Consider the following 24,140-nt stretch of genomic DNA (forward strand, 5'->3'; position numbering starts at 1 on the left):
TGCTATATAAAAAAAGGGGCGAAGGGAGCTACATAATGCGTATTTAATATAATTAATAATGAATTAGTAAGTTCATTTTTTCCCTATATGCTAAAATACAAAACAATAAATTATCATTAAACTCGCGCACTGATGCAAGTGTATGTATTTATATCTATATGCAAATAGTGGCTCTTTTAAAGTAACGATCCGAATCGAGGCAGAGTTGGAATGTAAAGGTGTCCGAGAACTCGCAAGCACAGATCGCGTCTTCATCAAGCATCTCGAAAAGTCAAGAATTATCAAAACGATTTATTTTTGGGCGCGATTTTATGGAAAGAAAGAGAAAAAGAAAATTAAAAAAAGAAAAAGAACCCAAAATGTAACAAAGTGCAAAAATAGAAGAGAAAAAAAAAACAATCATTCTAGGAACTTGTGTGAAAAGTGCAGTCCGACGAAGACGCGATATCTGTCCGAAACAAGGATCGATCGTCGGCACGAAATATCGCATGGAAATACGATTTTCGGATAATGGCACGACACATGTCACAGATTAAAGAGGCGATTGTTGCTGACTATACATATATTTATGTATATATAAAATAATAAAACTCTATTCATCTACCGCTTTTTGTAAATTAACACCAATCAAAACATTGATTGATTTATCCATCAAATATCAAGCTAAATTTTTTTATTGATCACACTTGCAAGATATAACCGATTCATACAGCACAGAAGTTTGCTGCAACGTTGCTGCAATGTTAAAATATTGCTCACTGCAGTATAATGTTGCAGCAATAATGTAGAGACATTATTTTGTAATATTACTTTGGCAATGTTACAGCAACGTTTTAATATAGCGAAAATGTTTAACATGTGTTTCTTTATTTGCCGCTACGCGACGACACCCAATTTAATTAACTCGTATTCGAATTCATTCAAGATGCATATAAGGTCTACAAAGGATTAATGTAGTAATTATATTTCTTGTTTTGTGTCAGTTTAATTTCTGGCGATAAACTGACCTGATTTACTTAATATTCTGAATCCTAATGAGGGATCTAGATTATTAAACAAATAATTTGGTCCTTCATTGGGTTTCAGAATATTAAGCAGATTTTTCTTAATTGAATGGGTAAATAGGAAATAATTCATTTATTGCATGTATTAAAATATTCTGGTGTCGAATGTATATAAAATAATTGTATGTAATATTATTGAGATAAATATTTAAGAAACATCTAATAAAAACACTAATAGATGTTTTTTTAAAGGCTTTTTTCCTATCTTTCTCAAACATTTTTTTATATTTTCAAAGTTTATTTATTAAATTTAAAACGGTGTCTGCATTTGTAGCAAAACGCGTTTTAATATTACAAATACGTTGCACCGTAACATTGCTGCAATATCGCATTTCTACATTTTACCGTTGCTGCAATATTGCAGCAACGTTGCAATTTTGCAAAGAAATATTTCTGCAATGTTGCTGCAATATTTCTGTGCCGTATGGGTATATGTTATTAAATTTAACCGGTTAGATAAATTAAATGTAAACTAATTGACACCTTCTCAAAAGCCTAAAGTATATTACAGTAACTGTCTATCGTCAAATCGACGTGTCAATGCGTGTCACGTGGGCATGATGTCGATGATATTTCCATGAATCGATCAATAAAGACCGCCTCCTTACGCTGGACATGAGAGTCGTTAAGCTTTAACAAAAACATAAATAACAGGATGAGGAGGAAGAGGAAAAGGAGGTGACAGGGATAGCGGTGAAGAGAAGTAAGTAAATTCCATCTCGCTCGACGCGCGATAATCTATATTGTGGCGCGGGAGAGACGTCACAATAGAGAAATTGTCTAGCATCTCGAATGAGAAACTCGACTTGAATGCGGACTCCTATTCTCTCTTTCGTCGTCTTCTTCCTCTTGGTTTTCCTTTCACAGATCGGTGTGCCCCAAGACGCGGCACACCTTCTGCTCCTAAGAATCCGATGGTGATTCCAGCATCTCCTTGAGGAAATCTTCGACTGCTCGCTCCTCGCCGAGGAGCTTGAAAAAGAACAGGTGCTCCAGGCACTTGAGACCGATCGAACGGATGGATGGCAGGCGAAGCAGCAGTTTGGCGAACCTGCCGGGGTCATCCGGGCAAGATACGCGGGTGTATTCCTCCAGAGCGGCATAGATCTTCTCGCGCAGCATGCTAACTTCCTGAATGGACTTGAGACCTCGTACATCGGGATTGAAGAGAATAATGGATCTGTTACACACAGCGACAAAATTTTAGCGATGATGCATTTGATTATAATTCAATTAATTATCATTGTGGTGAAGAAATCATGGCCAAGGATCACGTAATGTCTTAGAATCAAGGAAGAAAAAATGAATATTGATAAGTATTCAATTTTCGTAGAAATTCGTATAAAAGGAATCACTAAGATTTCTAAAGATCCATTGAAGATTCTTCTTGATTCTTTGAGGATTACTCTTGCCACTTACCTAAGGCATCCTAATTCGGTCCTGTCCATTTTCATCTCGCGCATCTTCGACACTAGTTCTGAGAGCACGCGATCGAATATCGTGATTAAGCCCGCCTGTTGCGCCGAATTTCGATGCACCGTGGTGCCCGTTGCCAGAACGATGCTGTCCTTGACTTCGATGGAACGATAGGAGAAGGCGGCTATTAGTAATTCGTTCCAGCCAGCCTTGAGCAGAAGTATCTGATCCGCCACTGGCAACGATGTAAAGTGCGGGATGTGCTTCGCCCATGTCACCAGCTGGAACAGTTGTTTGTTGGTGGCGTTGCAAATGTGCGAGACTGCATTCTGCGCATTATAAAAGATGCCGGATTAGTGGAACGAGCGTTTGGTCAAGAAAAAGCTGACTGCAGTTTCAGGATAAATCAGTAATAGTAGTAATAGTAGTAGTAATAGTAATAGTAGTAGTACTAGTAGTAGTAATAAGTAATAATGATAGTAGTAGGAGTAATAGTAGTAGTACTAGTAGTAGTAGTAATAATAGTAATAAGTAGTAATGGTAGTAGTAGGGGTAATAGTAGTAGTACTAGTAGTAGTAGTAGTAATAGTAGTAGTAGTAGTAGTAGTAGTAGTAGTAGTAGTAGTAGTAGTAGTAGTAGTAGTAGTAGTAGTAGTAGTAGTAGTAGTAGTAGTAGTAGTAGTAGTAGTAGTAGTAGTAGTAGTAGTAGTAGTAGTAGTAGTAGTAGTAGTAGTAGTAATAGTAGTAGTAAGTAATAGTAGTAATGATAATAGTAGGAGTAGGAGTAATAATAGTAGTAGGAGTAGGAGTAGTAGTAGTAGTAGTAATAATAGTAGTAGCAATAGTAATGGTAATAGTAGTAGTAGTAATAATAATAATAGTAATAGTAATAATAATAATAGTAATAGTAGTATTGTAATAATATAAAGGTATTCTTCGATTTTTATGAAAATCTCGATATAATTATTAGTTGTAGTGATAGTAGTAGGAGTAGGAGTAGTAGTAGTAGTAGTAGTAGTAGCAATAGTAATGGTAATAGTAGTAGTAGTAGTATTGAAATAGTATAAAGCTATTTTTCGATTTTTATAAAAATCTCGATATAATTATTAGCATTAGCAAAATATTACTTTACGTTATATACGTTATAATATTTTGCAATTTATATATAAAACCTAGCAATATGTTTATATATATTAATTAATTATATTAATTTTAATTAGGGTAAACCGGTGTAATATGCCTCACATTTTAATTTAATATAAATACACCTATGATGAACACATTTTATAGGTACTTGAAATTTACAAAGATTGATACTAATTAATTAAAATTTACAATTAATATTTATTAATATTTATATTAATTGAAGAAATTATGAGATCAATTTTTTGAAAATACTGAAAAAGAACGTTTTCCTTCGGACTTCGGATTTTAGATAATTATGATCAATAAGAATAATTTCTTTTTAATTTTAAAATTCAACGAAACATAAAAATCCATAAGTTAACTCGATAGGAAGATTGATTGAATTTTTACAAGAATCTGTGCATCTTCTTATATTTCTTTAAAAAATATCTCGTATTTCCTAAAAAAAATAAGAGGAAATTGATATCTATTATTTGTAATGTCTTGACCTTTGCCATTGCTTTCAGCAATGCTTCTTCACTCTATCCTTATAGTTTTTCTTTTCATTTTGTTCATAATCCGTCATAAAAAATCCATAATAAAAAAATGTTATAATAGAACCAGGGCATATGTTATGTGGATTTTTAATGTGAAATATTTTTGCATTTTAAAGGAAAATATATCTCCTTATATATATTAAATAGAAAAAAAACATTTGTTTTAAGAGGCTGTTATTAGTTATATTTTATAAGTTATATCTTTAGAAATACAGTGAGAATATAAACATAAACATAATGACAATTACGTTTTAATGGAATAAAAAATGATTAAAATTATTTACCAACAAATTTTACAATTTTTTTCCTTTAAAAATTATAATTTTGTAATTTTAAAAATTATGATTTTGTAATTTTTTTTTAATGTGAAATCGCATTCACAACAATTCTTTATGTACTGTCACCTACCTAGCCTCAATAACATTTATTAATAAGCTCATTATATCTTAGCAATGAGAGAGAGAGAGAGAGAGAAATGGGGCATTTTTCCTGAATATTATCATTTTTTATCCTATACAAAATTAATATAGACGCAATGCAATTAATCACAGTCCTTTTATGACACACACTATCACACACACACACACACACACACACACACGCTAACACATAAAAATACATACATCTAAACGCACGCGAAAATATACAATTTATTATTATTATAGTTTCTAAACTTCCACTTTGTTTCCTCTGTGAATAATCACCTCATAATTTCCTAGATGCTCCATCTTACACTCGACCCGTTTCTCCGCTTCGAGGATGCGGTCGATTGGCATGTCCGCGTGCAGATTGCTCGTACTTTCCACCTCGCTCTGATCCCGCTCCTTGGTGCGTTGACGTTCCTCCTGCACCGCCTCTCTCTTCATCCCCATCGCCAGGCACTTCTGGTACCGGCAGTATTGACAGCGGTTTCTCTGCCGCTTGTCGATGATGCAGGATTTCTCCTCGCGACAGGCATACGACAGATCCTTACGCACGGTCCTCTTGAAGAACCCCTTGCAACCCTCGCAACTGAAAGACGAATTCATTTCAAACGTTTTGACGACGACATAACATTATAACTCTATTATATTGCGTTCTCATGCAATTACTTTATTTCAAAATGTAATTCAATTGCATTAAACAAGATTCCAGAACCGCGAATAAATAATTAATTAGGATGTGCATTCACAAATCTTGTAAAAAAATTCTCCGAAAATTTCTCAATTTTCAAAATATTTTTGTTTAAAATTCCAAATAAAGAGAAACTATTTTCAAGATTCTTTTACTGCAATTTTTTAAAATAAAAGTTTTTTGTGTGTTTTTTAATACTTTTCACATATACAAAGAAAACAGAGAAAAAACTTATAACTTTTGTAATATAAACATTTTTTGCTTGCATAACATTTTCATTTTTTTATCGCTAAAAGTTACAATAAAATATATATTTATAATATATATTTTAAAAACACACATAATTCATAATTTGATTTTTATCGACGGATTACAATATTACAATATAAGAGCAAAATTATCAAAGAGAGAAATTAAAAAAAAATTTTTTCCTCGAATTCTGAGAAAATTCATTCCATTATAATTTCATTTACATATGTATAATTCCATTAGAATTCCCTGATCTTTTTAGATAAAAAAAAACTCTGAGAATTTTCAATATTTTTCAGGAAGATTTTCCTGAAATATCCTGAAATATCCTGAAATATCCCTTTCCTAGAATATCCTGAGTTAAATTTTTTGCTTTGGAATTTAATTCTTTAAAAGTTTTTGGATTATAAGAATAAAATGGAGAGTACATATATCAATTGGGATTGAAAAAAAATGATTTGCTACATTACATAATAATTGTTCTATTATTCACTCGCGAGAAAGATGAATCACGATCGACTTTAATTCAGCGATAAAAATATTTATAGAATCATTATTCTCTTTATGTTATTTTCGCAACTTGTTTGGAATTATTCTGTTTTAGAAATCAAAAGATAACATCATTTATCAGGCAAATTATATTCTATATCTCAACTTATAACTAGTTGATTCCAGAGGTATTCTACCTTGTTACATCTTTATATATTTGCTATTATTCTATTTCAAGACAATATATATTATTTATAATAAGCGAATTATATCCTGCGCTTATTCCAAAATAAGCTTTACAGGATTGGAAAGATATAATTAAATTAATTAGAGTTAAGTTGAAAGAAGTGTAAAAATTTGATCGAGCAAATTGTATATTTATGGCCAGTATTCATAGTTTTTATATTTAAGATCGTCTTAAGTATAATCTTAAGGCATTACTTGAGATACAAAACGATCTTGAAATAAGAATTGGATTATGAATTTCGATCTATATTTCAACTTTTAGTTGATTCTAGAGTTATTATACTTTGTTACATCACAATTTTATATTTTTGCAATTATTTTATTTTATATTTTTATATTTTATATTTTTACAATTATTTTATTTTATATTTTTATATTTTATATTTTTGCAATTATTTTATTTTATATTTTATATTTTTGCAATTATTTTATATTTTTACAATTATTTTATTTTATATTTTTATATTTTATATTTTTGCAATTATTTTATTTTAGAGCAATATGTATTATTTATAACGAGCGAGTTATAGCTCGCGCTCTCATTCTAAAATAAATCACGCGATTTGATGGCTGCAGTTAAATTTTGCGCTTTAGAGGTAGGTTGAAAAAAGTGCAAAAAATTTTTCAAACGTAGATAGATATTGAAATAAAGGAGATTGTTTGGCTCCTAGCTGGGAAGGAAATGAGATTAAATCGTATCGCGCACGATAATTATTACGTTGTTCACTCGGCACTCAGGAAAAAGGTGAATCACGATCTCGATCATCTCATATTTCGCAATAGCGCGACCACTCGAATCCGCCGAACAATTTGTTGGCATTTTACCTCTCGCGACGTTCTCACCATAAGTCTCTCCCGAGATCTGCATCGGGGATGCAGAATCGGATAAAGTACCGCAGGTTTACGACTCCTCACGTGTAATTCTTACTGCGAGCAGCTGTCACACGAACAATAAGAGATTCGCGCCCGTAAATAAGAGATTCACGGTCCATTGTCAGAGGCTCACAATGTACGTGCATGCTGACGTAATATTTAATTTTGTGACGAATAATTCGAAAACATTTTTTTCTCTCATCGCACACAGCGGTCGACGATTGAATTATTGATCCAAATAGTAGCGACGCCGCGTATGCGTATCGAGATTACGTCATGGTGCGACGCATAAATTATTTACGGTAACCAGTGTTTGCTGGTATCTAGATAAAAATATCTAGATAATTATCTAGATAAAGAAATGGATCATCTTTATCTTTAACTAGATGAAGAAATACAAAGTATCTTTATCTTAGATAAAAATATATGTCATCTTATCTAAAAATTGTCTAAGATGACGTTTTCATTATGCAAAAGAGTTTTCCAGGCAAGCTTCTAAAAATCTATCTAACATATCTAAAATTTTTGAGAAACTTAAAACTTCATAACTTAAAATGAGAAAAGAACGCCGTCAAGTCTTTTTCTGTTTCTGTTCATTTATTTAAATTTACTTACTTGTACTTGTTTTATTTAAATTTGTGCAATGCATTAATGTATATTTTATAGAAATGATATATGTATTGTTACACATTGATTATTATATTATTAATATATTATAAATATATTATAAATATAAATTAATAAATAAATATTTATCATATCATTTATATACCTTTTTGTTACTATTTAAATATTCTTTAGGAAAAAAGAAAGAATATGTGTTTATGATTTTAATATCCCATTTATAATCTGCGTTACATTTTTTACAAATATTTATAGTCTTATAAAATAAACAAAAATATCTAGATAATTATCTAGATTATCTAGATTATCATGATTATCGAATAATCATCTCGTCTTTCATATAGATTAAGTAAAACAAAATCATCTTTATCTCATCTAAGATAAATTTACGGGTTTTTAACTTTATCTTTATCTAGATAATTTTGAAATTATCTACAGCAAACACTGACGGTAACGTAGTAATTTTCAACGTGAACGAAGAAGAGAAACGCCGCTCTTGTACGTCACATTTTCAGAAATCGCGAATAACATCATTCAGTCGCGGTTGTTGTCGCCGAGAGTTTCGCGATCATCAACGGCTCCATGAGTCACGGCCCGCGCTCAGGGTCGTCGTTTTTAAAAGTTTTTGGAACGCCTCCAGAAATCTCTCCCATTGGAGCCAAAAGCGACGGCGAATTCCACGGCGGAGAATTTATTTTCGCTGCAGATACACGTATATCTGCAACGTGCACGTATTTTCGCGATGGCATATTCGCGAACGATTTCGCGGGAAGCTCTACTTCTTCGCGGTTGACAACGAAACGACGCCACATATTCTAAAAACGTTATATCCTACCCAACACTGCTAAACAGAGGCATTAAATTTCGCTGTCATCCGCTGAACCTGGATAAAGCCCGCACATGTAACAGATATATACGATCTTTGTTACAAATTTACAGAGCTCACGATTAACTTCAATGATGCAAATTAAATAGGGTTGCACAAGACTCGAGATGAGATAATATTCGTCAGAATATTGCATTGGTATTGAACATTTTCGAAAACTTTGATCTTCATCCTTGTCTTGAATAAATCTTTTTAGCAAGAACCTCATCTTGTCTCGATTTTATCCACAATTTTTAATAATAATTATTTTTAATATTTTACATTTTTTACAATATTATAAATGTTATATTTTAATTAATATATTATTTAAAATACTTAATATAATCTAATAAGATATATAAGATTATTATTATTATTATTTATATCATTTGTTTACTTCTCAAGACATAATATATGTGTGTGTTTACGAAAAGGCAGTTGTGTATAGTAATATGAGAATGCAAATGCGGTTTATATACCCACAGAATTGCATACATGTGTTATGCACAAAGAGTCTTATGTAGCCAAATAGTTATAAAATTTTGTGTTTATTTTGCTGGCTGAAGTAATTTTGTTTCTAAATTTATTAACAAATAGTTTTTATTTATTAGATAAAATGTGTGTCTCAAATTTGTACATAATATCATGTGATTTTTCTCATCTAATTTATAAGTATAGATATTTTAGCTTTTTTTTGAATATTAATAATTATAAGATCCACAATCGTGATATTGTCTTGATGACTGATTAAGAATGTTTTGTACCTATTTTCAAAATATTGAGAATTTAATGAAAATTATACAAAATGTCTTTACATATGTTTAGAATCTTTAGTACAATTTTTAAATCGCTTCACTAAAGCGTTCACAAGTTATAAGAATTTTAATTTGCATCGAATTAACATCTGTTCTTATGGGAAACGTATAACGTCGATTCAAATGACAAAAACAATAATATTCAGAATTTGTTTAAAATTTACAAAGTTTAGATACAGAGGAAATATTTGGTTAAATAATATTATACAAGTACCTAACCTAACCTAACCTAACCTAAGGTTAGGTTAGGTTAGAAAAAGATATTAAATATAATTCAATGAAGTTAGCCATGTATCTGTCAGAAGGCGAAATTCTCTGCCAAAAGTTAAACATTTCGATTAACAATATTCGGAATATTTCAGTAAAAACGCAATAAATATTAAAAAATCCATCTCTGCACTGTAGATCAAATTGTAATATTTCACAGAATTTCTTATACTCAAAATACACCAAAAGTGGATATATTCGTCAATATTGATTTTCAGCTACTTTTTGCTGGGATTGTACATACAAAACATTCTTAATAAACAGCGGAAAAAAAATATTATTTCGTCTATACGTCCTCTCATTGGCTACGAATGAATCTAAGAAGCAAAATGATTCACCAATAAGATTCGTTCTAAGCATCCGTACAGGGAATTACAGTACCTTGAGTTGAAGTTAAGACATGTCGAAGTGATAGTGATAATAAATTTTATTTCGATCTTGTTTCGAATTTTGAGATCAAGACTAGTCTTGATGCCTCATGCAATTCTGAAATTAGATAAAATTAAATTTTCGGATTATTTTTGTCATACATTGCCCAACTTCAATCAGCTCATCGTGTTTTCGAAGAATAATGTCGCGTTTATCTATCGCGACAGTGCGTTGCATACATCACACGTGGCGTCTTTGATGAATCTTTTGCAAAATTAATTCGCGCGGCAGTCAATGCGCTGAAAGCCGCTATCTCGACCGTGAGCATTATTTGCACGTCGTGACGAGACCGACGAGAATCGCGCTCGTAAAGCGTATTCGCGATGACTTGGGGATAAATCAAGCGACGTATTCATTGTCTGGCTCGCTGGCGGAGAATTTCTCCCTATTTCGAGAATCCAGAACAGGCGAGTCTGACATTAAGACAAACGATACGACGCGCTAATCTCGTGGATTTTGCGAAACATCAAAATACCCCCGTTTCCTCCTGGGAAGACAACGCACGCCTATCGAGACGATGGCCGGAATTTACGAGACGACCGTGTTGTTATTGTGCAATCCTGAATTATGCCGTCGATCGCGTCACGCGTCGCGTTAATAAAGTACGCGTAATATGTTCCAAGTAAGGTACGCGAAATGTTAAAAGTACGTTTAATGTCAAAATGTTCCGATGTTTACTTTCTGGAAAAATATGGAAGATCTTGAATTTTCAAAGTTTTTTTTTGTACCTGAAGAAATCAGGGCAATATCTTGGGATTTTATTTGGGATTCGGGGAATTTTTTCCAAAATTCTCTCTGGTAATGCATTTATATTGGTAGCAATTCATAAATAATCCAAGTTGTGAACTATATGCTTAAAATATATTATAAACATATCTCTGTTTATATTGAACGTCTAATAAAATGTTGAATACACAGTATACAGGATGTCTAAAAACTTTTCGCAGTCCTAAAGTGTGAAGGTAGATTGGCTCAAATTAAGAAGGAAAGTCCTATATTATTTTGCGATATTCGCAATAATTAACGAAAAATTAATTAAAGAAGATCGGCCAATCTGCGTGAATAGAAGCGCGAGTGAGCGGTGAGTGGGGAAGCAGTGGTGAGTTCGGGTTTCACTTACCACTCCTTCCTCACTCACCGTTTCGCCGCGCGCCTAGTATAAAGTTACAATGGGACGACTCTCGTCGCCGTACGCTTCTACTCACAGATCGGCAGATTGGCCGATCTTCTTTAATTAATTTTTTGTTAATTATTGCAAACATCGCAAAACAATAGAGGACTTTCCTTCTTAATTTGAGCCAATCTACCTTCACTCTTCGGGATCGCGAAAACTTTTCAGACATCCTGTTTATTCTTTTTATTGAAATTTTTTTGCGATAAAATGAAAATGTTTTACAAATATTTATCTTACGAAATTTATAATATAGAGCCGTTTCTGTTTATATTTAACGTCTTATATAACAAAATGTTAAATACACAGTACATATTCTTTTTATTGCAATTTTTAGTGATAAAATAACAAAAATATTTATTAAAATATTTATTTTAATATCCAGTTTCTTTTCCAATATATTTGCAAATCTCTCTCTCTCTCTCTCTCTCTCTCTCTCTCTCTTTCTCTTTCTTTCTTTCTTTAGCACTTGTAACTTGAGCGGTTCTATGTTTTTCCTTCGTATAAGTTAAAAAAACGCATATAATGAAAAATTTATTTCAGAATATTACATCAAAAATCTTTAAAATATTTTGACTACATGGAATTTCTAACAAAAATACTTGAATTAGGGAAAAATACTTGGGAATTTTCAGGGAATATACTTCTACAAGATTTAAAAACTCTGAATATCGTAACCCTGGAAATGTGAGGTGTTGAAGGAGAACACGACCTTCCTTATTTCGAAAACTTAAACGCAAATTATATATCCATCAAGATGCCATCATAATTTCCCTCTCGTCCTTTCGCGTCATCATCTAATCTATCTAATAGAACGGGCTTTACTTTTCCACAATGTTTGCTAATTTACGACTCGACTATGATGAACGAAGGTTACAACACCATGTCCTTAATCGCCATGTAAATGCGGCGAGAGAAGAGGAATTTCCATGCATTAAACATACAATAATGATGAATTCTTATGCTATGTTTAGCGTTTTTCCAACATTGGCAACAAAATGACAGGAGATACTACTATTGAATGATTCAATAGCTCTAATAGTCGAGCTCTAGCTCGGGAATTGCATCGCGTATCTCTAGACGTGGGCGGCGCAGCGCACGTGATGCAATTTCTGGACCACCGTGGCAGCCGTTTGATCTCGCGGAGTTTATGCGAAAGACAAATATTCATGACACAAGACACGTGTAGAGCCACTCGACTGTACTAGTTCTCTCTCTCTCTTTATCTTAAAAGACCTTCAACGCCACATGCACGAATAATGTTGGCGCAGTAGCTGCACGGTGCTATGTATGTTTCACAGTTTTTCACTCAAACGCGAGAAATTCCGTTGGAAAAAATATAGCTATAAGGCGGAGGTGTTTTGTTTACTGTAGAAAATAAAGAAATAATGCATCCCATCGTAATATTTTTAACGCAACGCACGTTTTCCAATTGTAATTAGAATCATTAATTCAACTTGTTCATTTTTAATCATTAATTCAACTTGTTCTAGTAATAAAAAATTGATGATTTTTTTAAGAACTTTTTTCTTTGAGGAATATGATAGAAATTGATCCCTTGGTGTTTTACGTGTTTTTATTCATGTTTAAACAATACATCGAGATTATTAAATATTAGACATAATGTAAGATCAATTTTTAATATTCTTTAAAAAAAAGCCCTAAATATTTTTTTCGATTTCTAGATATTGATTTATTTTTTTACATTTAGCTTTTTTACGAGCCTCTGCGCGAATTTGAAAATGCATTCGAAAATGTAACATGTTGCTCTTCGTGTAATTGAGTGAAATTAAAAAAAAATTCAACTTAGTTTTATGATTTATTCCATAGGATATTTTTGGGATACTGAATCAAATTTCATTAGAAAAAATTGAAAAATAACAAAATAGTATCATTTTAAATATATATATTTCATATATTTCTTATATATTTCAATTTCATTCACATTTTTTCATTTCTTAAGGATAAAAAAAAATATTAAGTAATAATTTGTAAATTTTTTATTCTATAATCTTAGAATCAATATCCTAAAAATATCCTACGAAATAAAACTAGATATTTTTCATTTCAGACAATTACGTGAAGAATATGTCACACTGTCGTTTTATGTCACATTATATATATCGTATTGAAAAAAGTTAAATATCTAAAATTTAAAAATACTGATGTACTGTTTAAACTTTAAAAACATGTGTAAAATGCCAGAAAAATCAATTTCTAATATTCTTCAAAAATTCCTAAAAATCCCCAACTTTTCATATTGTTAAAAAAACTAGAAGGAACTTTAAAAAAATTATGAAAGTTAATTTAAATAAACAATTGAGCTGACTTTTCATATTCCCATTCATAGATTCATTTGATATCGTTGGTATCATTGATTTCGAAGAACCATTTGTATCATTTCATAGGATCATTCGATATCGTTGATATCGAAATTAATTCAAACGAGGACAAAGGTCGCTCAAGCCGCTTCGACGGCGAATTACCATGAAGTAGAAATAAAATGACTCCAACGAGGGAAGGAAAGGGAAGGGGGAACTCTCGGCATATATTGTGTTCTCGTATTATGCGCAAGTATGCGCGTCGAACGGAGTCGCGGAGCATTTAATCTGTGAGAAATGGACACGGCTGTACGTCGTAGCGAGAAAAGGAACGCGAAAATAAGAACGAACGCATTCTCTCTTTTTTAAGCGTGCGTTTACTCCGAGCCGTCCTGACATTGTGCGTGTTTATTACTGCGATTTACGGGCGAGGGCATCGCGTGACAGTTATGCATTATGCACGCAGGACATGTTAACATGTCCGAATGTTGGAGACGCGATCAGTTTTTGTCAGGTGGCATCGTTCCTTGGCTAATTACACGTGTCGGGAGATGGTTACAAATTGCCCGTGTATTTTTAATGAGATTAATTAAGTTTCCGCAAAGATATATACAGGGTGACCCCGAACGTTCCAACCAGACTTTGAAATCTTATAGGAAATTTAATCCTGAACAAAAAATTTCCTATAAACATGGATCGAAAAATGCTTGCCTAAGAAGTTATCGTTCAAAAAACTCTGATGAAGGAAGAGCAAAAGGTGAAAAGAAAATGAAATAAAAAGAAAATGAAACTAAATAAATTTCTTGAAAAAAAACGATAAAAATAAAAAATAAAAATCTTTTTCTTTTATGAAAATAAAATAATTTTTTTTTTAACTAATATTTTAGTAATAGCACGTAATAGTAGAAAATAAATAAAGACTTTTTCAAGAAATTTATTTAGTTTCATTTTCTTTTTATTTCAGTTTGTTTTCACTTTTTGCTCTTCCTTCATCAGAGGTTTTCGATAATTTCTTAAGGAAACATTTTTCGACCCATGTTTATAGGAAATTTTTTGTTCAAAATTCAATTTCCTATAAGATCTAAAAGTTAATAAAATTTTAATTAGTAATTAAATTAGTAATTAAATTTCCTGTAAGATCTCAAAGTTTGGCTGGAACGTTCGGGGTCATCCTGTATACTACCTGCGCTATCTATTTACGAGTTGGCTGTGTTTTTACGCTTCTAACTTGTCGCATCAAAGTCGAACAACATGAATCCGATGCAAACATTAATCTCTCACTTTCTACTCAATGAAAATAAAATTATGTAAAAATAAAATTATATATAAATTTTCTGATCTTCCAGGTATTTCTATTCAAAATTTCAGGAAGAGAATATTTTAAGAAATGAATTTTTTAGTACAATTTTCTAAAATATATTTTTCTTTCTAATCATTCTCTAATATTTTTTTTTCATTTATACGAAAAAAAAACAAAACCATTTAAATTTCATATTTACATTTATAAATGTCTTGAAAAAAAATGAATAGCTTTTATAAGATAAATAATTTTCATTTGTATAACATTTTTATTTTTCACTAAAAATTACAATAAAAAAATTGCATGTTCAATAGTTTGTTAAAACATTGAATATATAAATAGAGATAGATATATATATATTTTAAATATAATTCAATTGGATTATCGACTGTTTATAATATAAAAGCAAAATTATTAAAGAGAAAATGTTTTGAAAAATTCCCTGAGACTCAAGAGACTTTCCTAAAGATATCCCTAATTTTTCTCCGTTTTTAAAAGAAATAAAGATGTTTGTATATTTCTCCGATATTTAAAATTCTATATTTTATAAAACCTATGATTCACATATAAATTTATTATCATACTTTTTTTATTTGTATTTACTACATCTTCAAGAAAATAATATTAGAATAAATAGTAAACAACCTTTGTTGCTAAATAAAAATGTTGATTGCAGAAATAAGCGTTTAATTTAATTTTAAATCAATTAATATATAATATTTTTGTAGAAGAGGGAGAAAGAGGGAGGGAGGGAAAACGAACAATAATTATTTTTGCCGATCTCAAAGGCATTCCATCGGTCAAAGAAGAATGAACAACACTGGGTTAAAGGGTTAATTAGTCGCCACTGGAGCAAAGTGCCTATATACAATGAGAAGAGGGGGAGGGGGAGAAGGGGAGAAAGCCCCCTCCGCTCGTAGGAACTACGGGTGGGTAGTCGTTCTAACCTCGTGAGCCAGCAGCAGCAGCAGCAAGTCCAAGGTTGATGAGGCCTCTGATGCAACGCGAGCATCGCGACGGATCGGCCTGCAGCTCCGATGCAGCGCGCCATCGCGACAGTGGGACGGGGGGGAGAGTGGGGGGGGCGTACGCGAGAGGGGGTCGACCGGCCGCCACATTGAATGTGCACATCGGGATTCCCCGCGACCCGTAGACCAACAGCGAGAAACATTCACAGCGGCGTTCCAGTAGCGAAAATGGCTCGAGGTCGCACGACGATTCGCGGAAATTGGAACAAAATTCGCCGATATCGAATGTGTTTTACGTAACGCCGGGTTTCACTCGATCACGATCGGAAAATTGGCACGATTCCGTACTAGTTTACCGAAGGTTTGGAATCGCTTTTAGCAGAGAATAAACTCGTGTCCGCTCGAATCTTAATAAAAAAAAATTGTCCGATGTTTCGAGATATTTTTATTCAAAATTCTAGAAAACATCTTAGAGATTTTTCGCTGCAATTTCTTAAAGTAAGATTTTTCATTGCATGCGTTTTCTGATGTTTTCTTTTTTTTCAAAAATTGTCCGATCTTTCGAGATATTTTTATTCAAAATTGCAGAAAACATCTTAGAGATTTTTCGCTGCAATTTCTTAAAGTAAGATTTTTCATTGCATGCGTTTTCTGATGTTTTTTTTTTCAAAAATTGTTCGATCTTTCGAGATATTTTTATTCAAAATTCTAGAAAACATCTTAAAGATTTTTCGCTGCAATTTCTTAAAGAAAGATTTTTCACTGCATGCGTTTTCTGATGTTTTTTTTCAAAAATTGTCCGATCTTTCGAGATATTTTTATTCAAAATTGCAGAAAACATCTTAGAGATTTTTCGCTGCAATTTCTTAAAGTAAGATTTTTCATTGCATGCGCTTTCTGTTTTTTTTTTCAAAAATTGTTCGATCTTTCGAGATATTTTTATTCAAAATTCTAGAAAACATTTTAGAGATTTTTCGCTGCAATTTCTTAAAGAAAGATTTTTCACTGCATGCGTTTTCTGATGTTTTTTTCCAAAAATTGTCCGATCTTTCGAGATATTTTTATTCAAAATTCCAGAAAACATCTTAGAGATTTTTCGCTGCAATTTCTTAAAGTAAGATTTTTTATTGCATGCGTTTTCTGATGTTTTTTTCATTCATACGAAGAAAGAACACAGAGTCACTTAAATTTTAAGTAGTAGATTTGCAAATGTACCAGAAAAAAAACAGTTTTTATAGATAAATTTGCATAATATTTTCCTTTTTTTTATCACTAAAATTTGCAATAAAAATATGTAATGCATGTTCAATATTTTGTCAAGACATTGAATACGCAAATAAAAACATAAATGTATATTTTAAACATACAATTCACACTGGGAACTACGAATTGCTTATAATATAAAAGCAAAATTATCAAAGAGAGAATTTTGTAAGAGACTTCCCGATAAAATTCCGTAAAATATTACTCATTTTTTCAGATATAAAAGAAATTCCTGAGAATGCCAGGTTTCCCATGTTTTTTCTGAATAACACGTAGATATTATAATGATAAAACGAGAAAATCGTAACGTATTATATTAATATAATGCCTGTCAGAAAAATAAATAGATGAAAGGAATATAAAAAAAGGGAGAGTGAAAATAAAAAGTTAGAATTAGGTTAGGTTAGGTTTTTAGAATTAAGACAAACATTTTTCACATGTGGCTCGTATTGAATTCCATTCTACTCGAACCATACGCAATCTTTATTTGCGTGAGTCGTGTTTAAGAAAATTATTTGATCCTGTATTTAAGAGGGGTTTCCTCTCAATCCCGAGGGAAAATAAATTCGTAAACTGGCAACGACGCCATTTTTTGCGCCAATCTCGAGTCGTTGCCGAGTGGCTCAAGCGCGCTTTTATCGGGCAAGGATGTTAAGAGACCGAAATACATGGACTGAACTTGGAATATAGATGTTTCGATAGGGAGGGTCCACGGGGATCCTTCTCTTCGCCGTTACTTTCATCGTTACGCCGCGGTAACTCCCGGCTGAATTAGAAAGTTGGCGCAAGTTTTAATTGGGTAAGTTACTTTGAGAATCTAACTTTCGTATTTGAGTTGTTTCGTAAAACCGCCGGAGGAAAAATGCTAACAAGACCTATCGTATGTAATGAAATTCGCAAGCACGCCTGAAGACTGTACGACTACGATGATGTTGCACTGCATGACTACGTATAATACTAACGAACAAAATGACAAGCGTGCAACAATTAATATAGAGTGTCTCTCGTCTATACTCAAGTAGAGAAAATTCCTTGAAGATTTCCTGGTCTTTGAAGAATTTTTGTCCAACATTTCAGATAAGATTACAGAATTTTCAGATGCAACTTCTCAAAATAAGTGATCATCATATGCTTTTCATATATAGAATGTTCATCGCGTGTTAAACAGTCCGAATATCTCTAAAACTGAAATAAAACCGATAGATAAAAAATGTTTCGGACAAAATTTACAGGGTTTGGAAAAAAAAAGATACGAATATTAGTTTGACCTCAGGTATAGATGCTAAAGCCATGTGAAGGTCAGTTTAAGTTAAATTATAAAATACTCGTAAATTATTCAACTTTTGGTTATCCTATCCTCATAACTTTTTACGTGTAGTATTGCAAAGAATCGATTTATACACTGAGAAAAATCGTTTGATTGTACCAACAAGTATATGATTGAAGGCATTTTGATTAAATCAAACAAGAATTTCTAGTTATCATAATAAGACTCGATTTTTTTATAACTAGAACGTTTAATAGATTTTACTATAAGGATTTGGTTAGTATTTTCTGGTTGGATCTATAAAATTTCTTGTTACATTAATTTCTTTGCTTGGCGCTAGGCGGCGAGCCACTCTTAACTTAACTCGTATTCAATATTTGCCATAAAATGTATAAAGAACTAGTATTAACATTAAATCCAAAGTATATTTTTTTCTCTTACGTGCAGTAGTGCCGGAGAGAGAACGCTAGCTCTCTGATTGTGTGTGTTTGAGCTGCATCCTCTTCTTGCATCACTGTTTATCAGTTTAATTTCTAACAAACTGATTTTAAAATAATTTATTCAATAATCTGGATTGAATTTATCCAATAATCTTGTTGGAATTCAAAATATTAAACACACTTTTGAGATTAAATGGAAAAAATTTTAGACGACTTGGTGCTGACGAGTTTAGTATTATTAACCAGAAAATTTGATAAATTTAACAGGAAGAAATTAATCAGATTCATCTGGTTCCTACAAGAATTCTGGTTCGTCCATTTTCCAACAGACATACTGGTTAAATCTACCAGAATTCTAATTAATGCAACTAGATGTTTTTCTCAGTGTAGACTTAGAAAATTAGGATAGTTCGACTAAAAAGAAATTAGGTAAATGACTTTAGCGTCTATACTCGAGGTTGTTCCAAACTCATGTTCGTATCCTTTTCCGTCCTATAAATTTTTTTGAAAACATTTTTATCTACTGTTTCAGTTTTCAAGATATACTGAATTGTTTAACACGAGATATCCTGTATAAAGGAAATATAAAGAATCACTTAAGTTTCACATGTTAAATTAGAAAGTGTACTGAAAAAAATAGCTTTCATAAAATAAATATTTTTTATAACGTCTTCATTTCTCATCATTAATTGCAACGAATGATATGTAACAGTATCTTTTACTAAGATGTAAGATATTGATTAAATAAACAAAATATGTATTTATAATATATTTATATAAATATACACTTATGATATATTTTAAATTACATATAATTCACAACTTGTCGAATTGGCAAATTGCCAACACACTGTTTGAAAGAAAATTATCAAAAAAAATTTTTGTTTAAATTTCCTGAGTTTCAATAAAGTTCTTTGAAAGTTCTTCGAGGTTTTATTTGATAAAAAAGAAATTTTTGAGAATTTCTCCGTCTTTTTCAGAAAGTAAACATCCTGATTAATATTAATATTATCGTCATTATAATTATCACAGCTTTCATAACAGAATTCCTCAATTTTTTATACACAACAATCATCAAGTCATATAACATAGATATGCAAAATATTTGTATCTGAGAAAATCTGGAATTTCTGTAAAAAATACGCTTTTATAGAGATAAAAGGTACGTGACACAGATTGCAGAAAGTAATTTTAGATGTCGCGAAATAAGAGGTATACGAGTATATGACGTTAAATAATCGTTTGACGTTTCCCAATAATTACGGACACCGACAAATGTCGCGCTGACAGGGCGCGGAATAACAGCTACAGTACCGGTCAAAAGTATTGCATCATTGCTAAAAAAAAACATAGAAAATGCAAGTAAATGAGAACGATTAAGTTTTTTATTTTTTTTTCTAGCTATATCGCTCATGTTCATAGAATATGTGCGTGAAAAGTATTTATCATCTATTATTCGATTCCTAAAATTAGTTAATATACAATTATTATAAAATTTGTTTTGATATTATTTAAATTATCAATGCATTTTAATATAGTTGTAAATGGTTTTTATACATCAACAATATACGTTATATAAATTTAGTATCTTTGTTCCCTCTACAACTATGGAACTATTTACAAATATACTGCAATCAAATATCAATAACAGCTTTAAAAAAAACTGTTAGGAAGCACGACAAAAGTATATATTGAAAGGGAGGTTATTTTGAAGAATCAAAAATTTAATATTTTCGTTATTTATTATAATTTTTAATTTTCACGATATTGAGAAATAACAGTAATAAAATATAATTTGGTAATATTTATATGTATTTTTTTTTGTTCTCATTAACTTTACATCATATTATTATTTTTAGTATCTTCAAAATTCATAGGAGGGTCATTTTTGTCTGACGCGTTTTTCAAAAAATAAAAATGATTAAAAAATCTAGAAAAATTCATACGTCGTCTTTGATTCTTCTAAATAAAGTCTAGAATAATAAATTTGCAAAATACTTTAATATATATTATAATATACATTTATTGCAATAATTTAATATATTTAAATGTACTAATATACAGGGTGAGGAAAAAATATGGAAACCCTTAAATTTTTCGAAAACTATGCATTTTAGAAACAAATGTTTCAGATAAAAGTTGTAGGGAGGATTATACTGATGTTGCTATGTAATGCGTTACTTGAAACCCTACAACTTTTGCCTGAAACATATGTTTCTAAAATGCATAGTTTTCGAAAAATTCAAGGGTTTACTTTTTCCTCACCCTGTATTTATCGCAATAATTTAGCACATTGTAAATTTAATATATATTTATTGCAAATATATACATGAAGCAAAATGCTCGCAAAGTGCATCGTAATAAGAACATTAGTGGGATCAAAAGTGACACTTTCGTAAATTGGAGTAAGGGTCAAAGTATTTCTCCCCCTCCCTATTTCCATGAGCGACGCGATACTTTTGACCGGTAATGTATTAAACGCATCCAGATGTGCGCGCAATAATGTTGGAGCATCGCGGCGCGTTCGAGGTGTTGGCGTGTCCGCATAAAAGTCAGTTCGCTCTCGCGCACATGTTTCTTTTCAGGGCGCGTTTTCGCGAACACGTCGCGCGCACGCAACGCGGCGGTTCGCCGCGACCTGTTGCAGCTGCAACACGAAAGACGATACGCAAACGCGTCCTCCCTGTCTCCCGCGCCCCTTCCTTCCTCTCACCCCCGCCGACACACACACACATGCGGTGGAAACTCTCTTTCACCTAGTATCGTGTTTCCTCCCGGTTCTGTCTGCGCCGTTTGGTTCGTCAACATTTTTATTATTCCACCGGACGACGACGGTTCGACGATTATGCAAACGCGATGCAACGCCGTGTATGCAACGTGTTTTTTTCCTTATACGTACGTACGCACGCGAGGAGCGAAGGCGAGGTGACTCCGTTAATAACCGATGTATTCGCGCATACACTCGTGTATGCGCGAGTCAAAGTTCAGTGTCAACGCTCGTAGAGCTCTATTTGTAACGCAAGGCCCGAGAACGCATCGTAAGTATCCAGTGTTTGCTGTAAATAATTTCAAAATTATCTAGATAAAGATTAAGATAAAAATCTGTAAATTTATCTTAGATAAGATAAAGATGATTTTGCTTTTACTTAATCTAGATGAAAGATGAGATAATTATCTAGATATTGTTTATTTTATAAGATCATAAATATTTGTAAAAAATGTGACGCAGATTATAAATGGGATATTAAAATCATAAACACATATTCTTTCTCTTTTCCTAAAGAATATTTAAATAATAACAAAAAGGTATATAAATGATATGATAAATATTTATTTATTAATTTATATTTATAATATATTAATAATATAATAATGAATGTGTAACAATACATATATCATTTCTATAAAATATACATTAATGCATTGCACAAATTTAAGTAAAACAAGTACAAGTAAGTAAATTTAAATAAATGAACAGAAACAGAAAAAGACGGCGTTCTTTTCTCATTTTAAATTATGAAATTTTAAGTTTCTCAAAAATTTTAGATATTTTAGATAGATTTTTAGAAGCTTGCCTGGAAAACTTTTTTGCATAACGAAAACGTCATCTTAGACAATTTTTAGATAAGATGACACATATTTTTATCTAAAATAAAGATACTTTGTATTTCTTCATCTAGTTAAAGATAAAGATGATCCATTTCTTTATCTAGATGATTATCTAGATAATTTTATCTAGATACCAGCAAACACTGTACGTATTGAATGCGAAGTGACCTCTAAAGCGAGAAATAATTTACGAGCCGAGATTGAAAGTGATAAATTTAGGAGGAATAAACAATTCGGAGGATCTTTTCAATATTCAAGCTAGAATCGAGGCTCTTATAAGCGTGTCGCGCAAGTTCGCAGACACGAGGGCACTTTGATTGAGAGCGCGTATCTCCCGACGCACTCTCCCCCCTCCTCAAAAAAAAGTTGATCCCGTCAATCCCCTCGAGTAAAGACCCGAGACAGCCTCGAGTCTTATCGAGCGTTAAATAATTGAAGGAAAGGTCGAGGAGGTTGCCCGAATTGGGAAAACACCAGTTTAAAAATCCTCCTCCCCCCCCCTTCTTTTTCCCCTCGCTCTGATTCAATTATCCTGGGACCGCCGCTATGAATCTCCACATCTATATTTATTTATTTCACAATAACTATTTACGCGAGTTGACAGAGGTTGAAGATATTTGGAAGAAAACAAAAGGAAAAAAACAAAGCATCTGTCACGATTTATACACTGAGAAAAAAATCTGATTGCATTAATTATCCACATAGCATGCATCCAAAAGATGTCCAGAAGGAATCCAGAAGATATCTTTGGGCGATTAGACATCTTCAGGATGTCCTGTTAATGTCTTTTGGACATAGGATGCTATATGAGTTAGAATTCTGGTAGATTCAACCAGTATGTCTGTTGGAAAATGGACGAACCAGAATTCTTGTAGGAATTACCAGATGAATCTGATTAATTTCTTCCTGTTAAATTTATCAAATTTTCTAGTTAATAATACTGAACTCGCCAGCACCAAGTCGTCTAAAATTTTTTCTATCTAATCTCAAAAGTCTATTTAATATTTTCAATTCCAACAAGATTATTGGATAAATTCAATCCAGATTATTGAACAAATTATTTTAAATTCAGTTTGTTAGAAATTAAACAGTGATGCAAGAAGAGGATGCAGCTCAAACACATACAATCAGAGAGCTAGCGTCCTCTTTCTGGCACTACTGGCAAGAGAAAAAAAAATACTTTGGATTTAATGTTGATACTAATTCTTTATATACATTTCATTACAAATATTGAATACGAGTTAAGTTAAGAGTGGTTCGCCGCCTAGCGGCAAGCAAAGAAATTAATGTAACAAGAAATTTTATAGATCCAACCAGAAAATACTAACCTTATAGTAAAATCTATTAAACTAGTTCTAGTTATAAAAAATCGAGTCTTATTATGATAATTAGAAATTCTTGTTTGATTTAACCAAAATGTCCTCAATCATATACGTCTTGTTGGTACAGTCAAACGATTTTTCTCAGTGTAGGTTAGGTTAGGTTAGGTTAGGAACCCGCGGGCGGGCTGCATAATAAATTATTGTATTGTCGTGGAACCTTCGCGAGATTATTCATCGTCTTCCGTTAACGAGGGTCGGAATTATCAAGCGAATAATCCGCGAATAATCCGTGAAGAATCTTGAACCTCTCTCTTTTTTTCTGGACGATGCAACGAGGAAAAGTCTCA

The 24,140-nt window shown here is 32.0% G+C and overlaps 1 protein-coding gene across 11 annotated transcripts in view; it reads right to left on the reverse strand.

Annotated features, from left to right (window-relative positions):
* Nucleotides 1-1,280: 1,280 nt before the first annotated feature.
* The window catches only part of LOC105256692 (retinoic acid receptor RXR), a 110,254-nt gene continuing 87,394 nt past the window's right edge, over nucleotides 1,281-24,140 (reverse strand). For 8 of the 11 annotated variants that reach the window (XM_011266830.2, XM_011266831.2, XM_011266834.2 and 5 more), the window contains 3 exons: nucleotides 4,867-5,173; nucleotides 2,484-2,809; nucleotides 1,282-2,244 (listed from right to left, as the gene is read on the reverse strand). In XM_011266830.2, coding sequence (XP_011265132.1) covers nucleotides 1,968-2,244; nucleotides 2,484-2,809; nucleotides 4,867-5,173 — 910 coding nt within the window. In that variant the 3' untranslated portion in view covers nucleotides 1,282-1,967. Of the gene's footprint in view, nucleotides 2,245-2,483; nucleotides 2,810-4,866; nucleotides 5,174-24,140 lie in introns of all 11 variants that reach the window. The other 3 variants (XM_011266843.2, XM_011266841.3, XM_011266842.3) reach the window with 2 other exon arrangements.

The sequence above is a fragment of the Camponotus floridanus genome, unplaced genomic scaffold (assembly GCF_003227725.1).
Source record: "Camponotus floridanus strain SB8 unplaced genomic scaffold, Cflo_v7.5 scaffold34, whole genome shotgun sequence".
Taxonomy (NCBI): Eukaryota; Metazoa; Arthropoda; class Insecta; order Hymenoptera; family Formicidae; genus Camponotus; species Camponotus floridanus.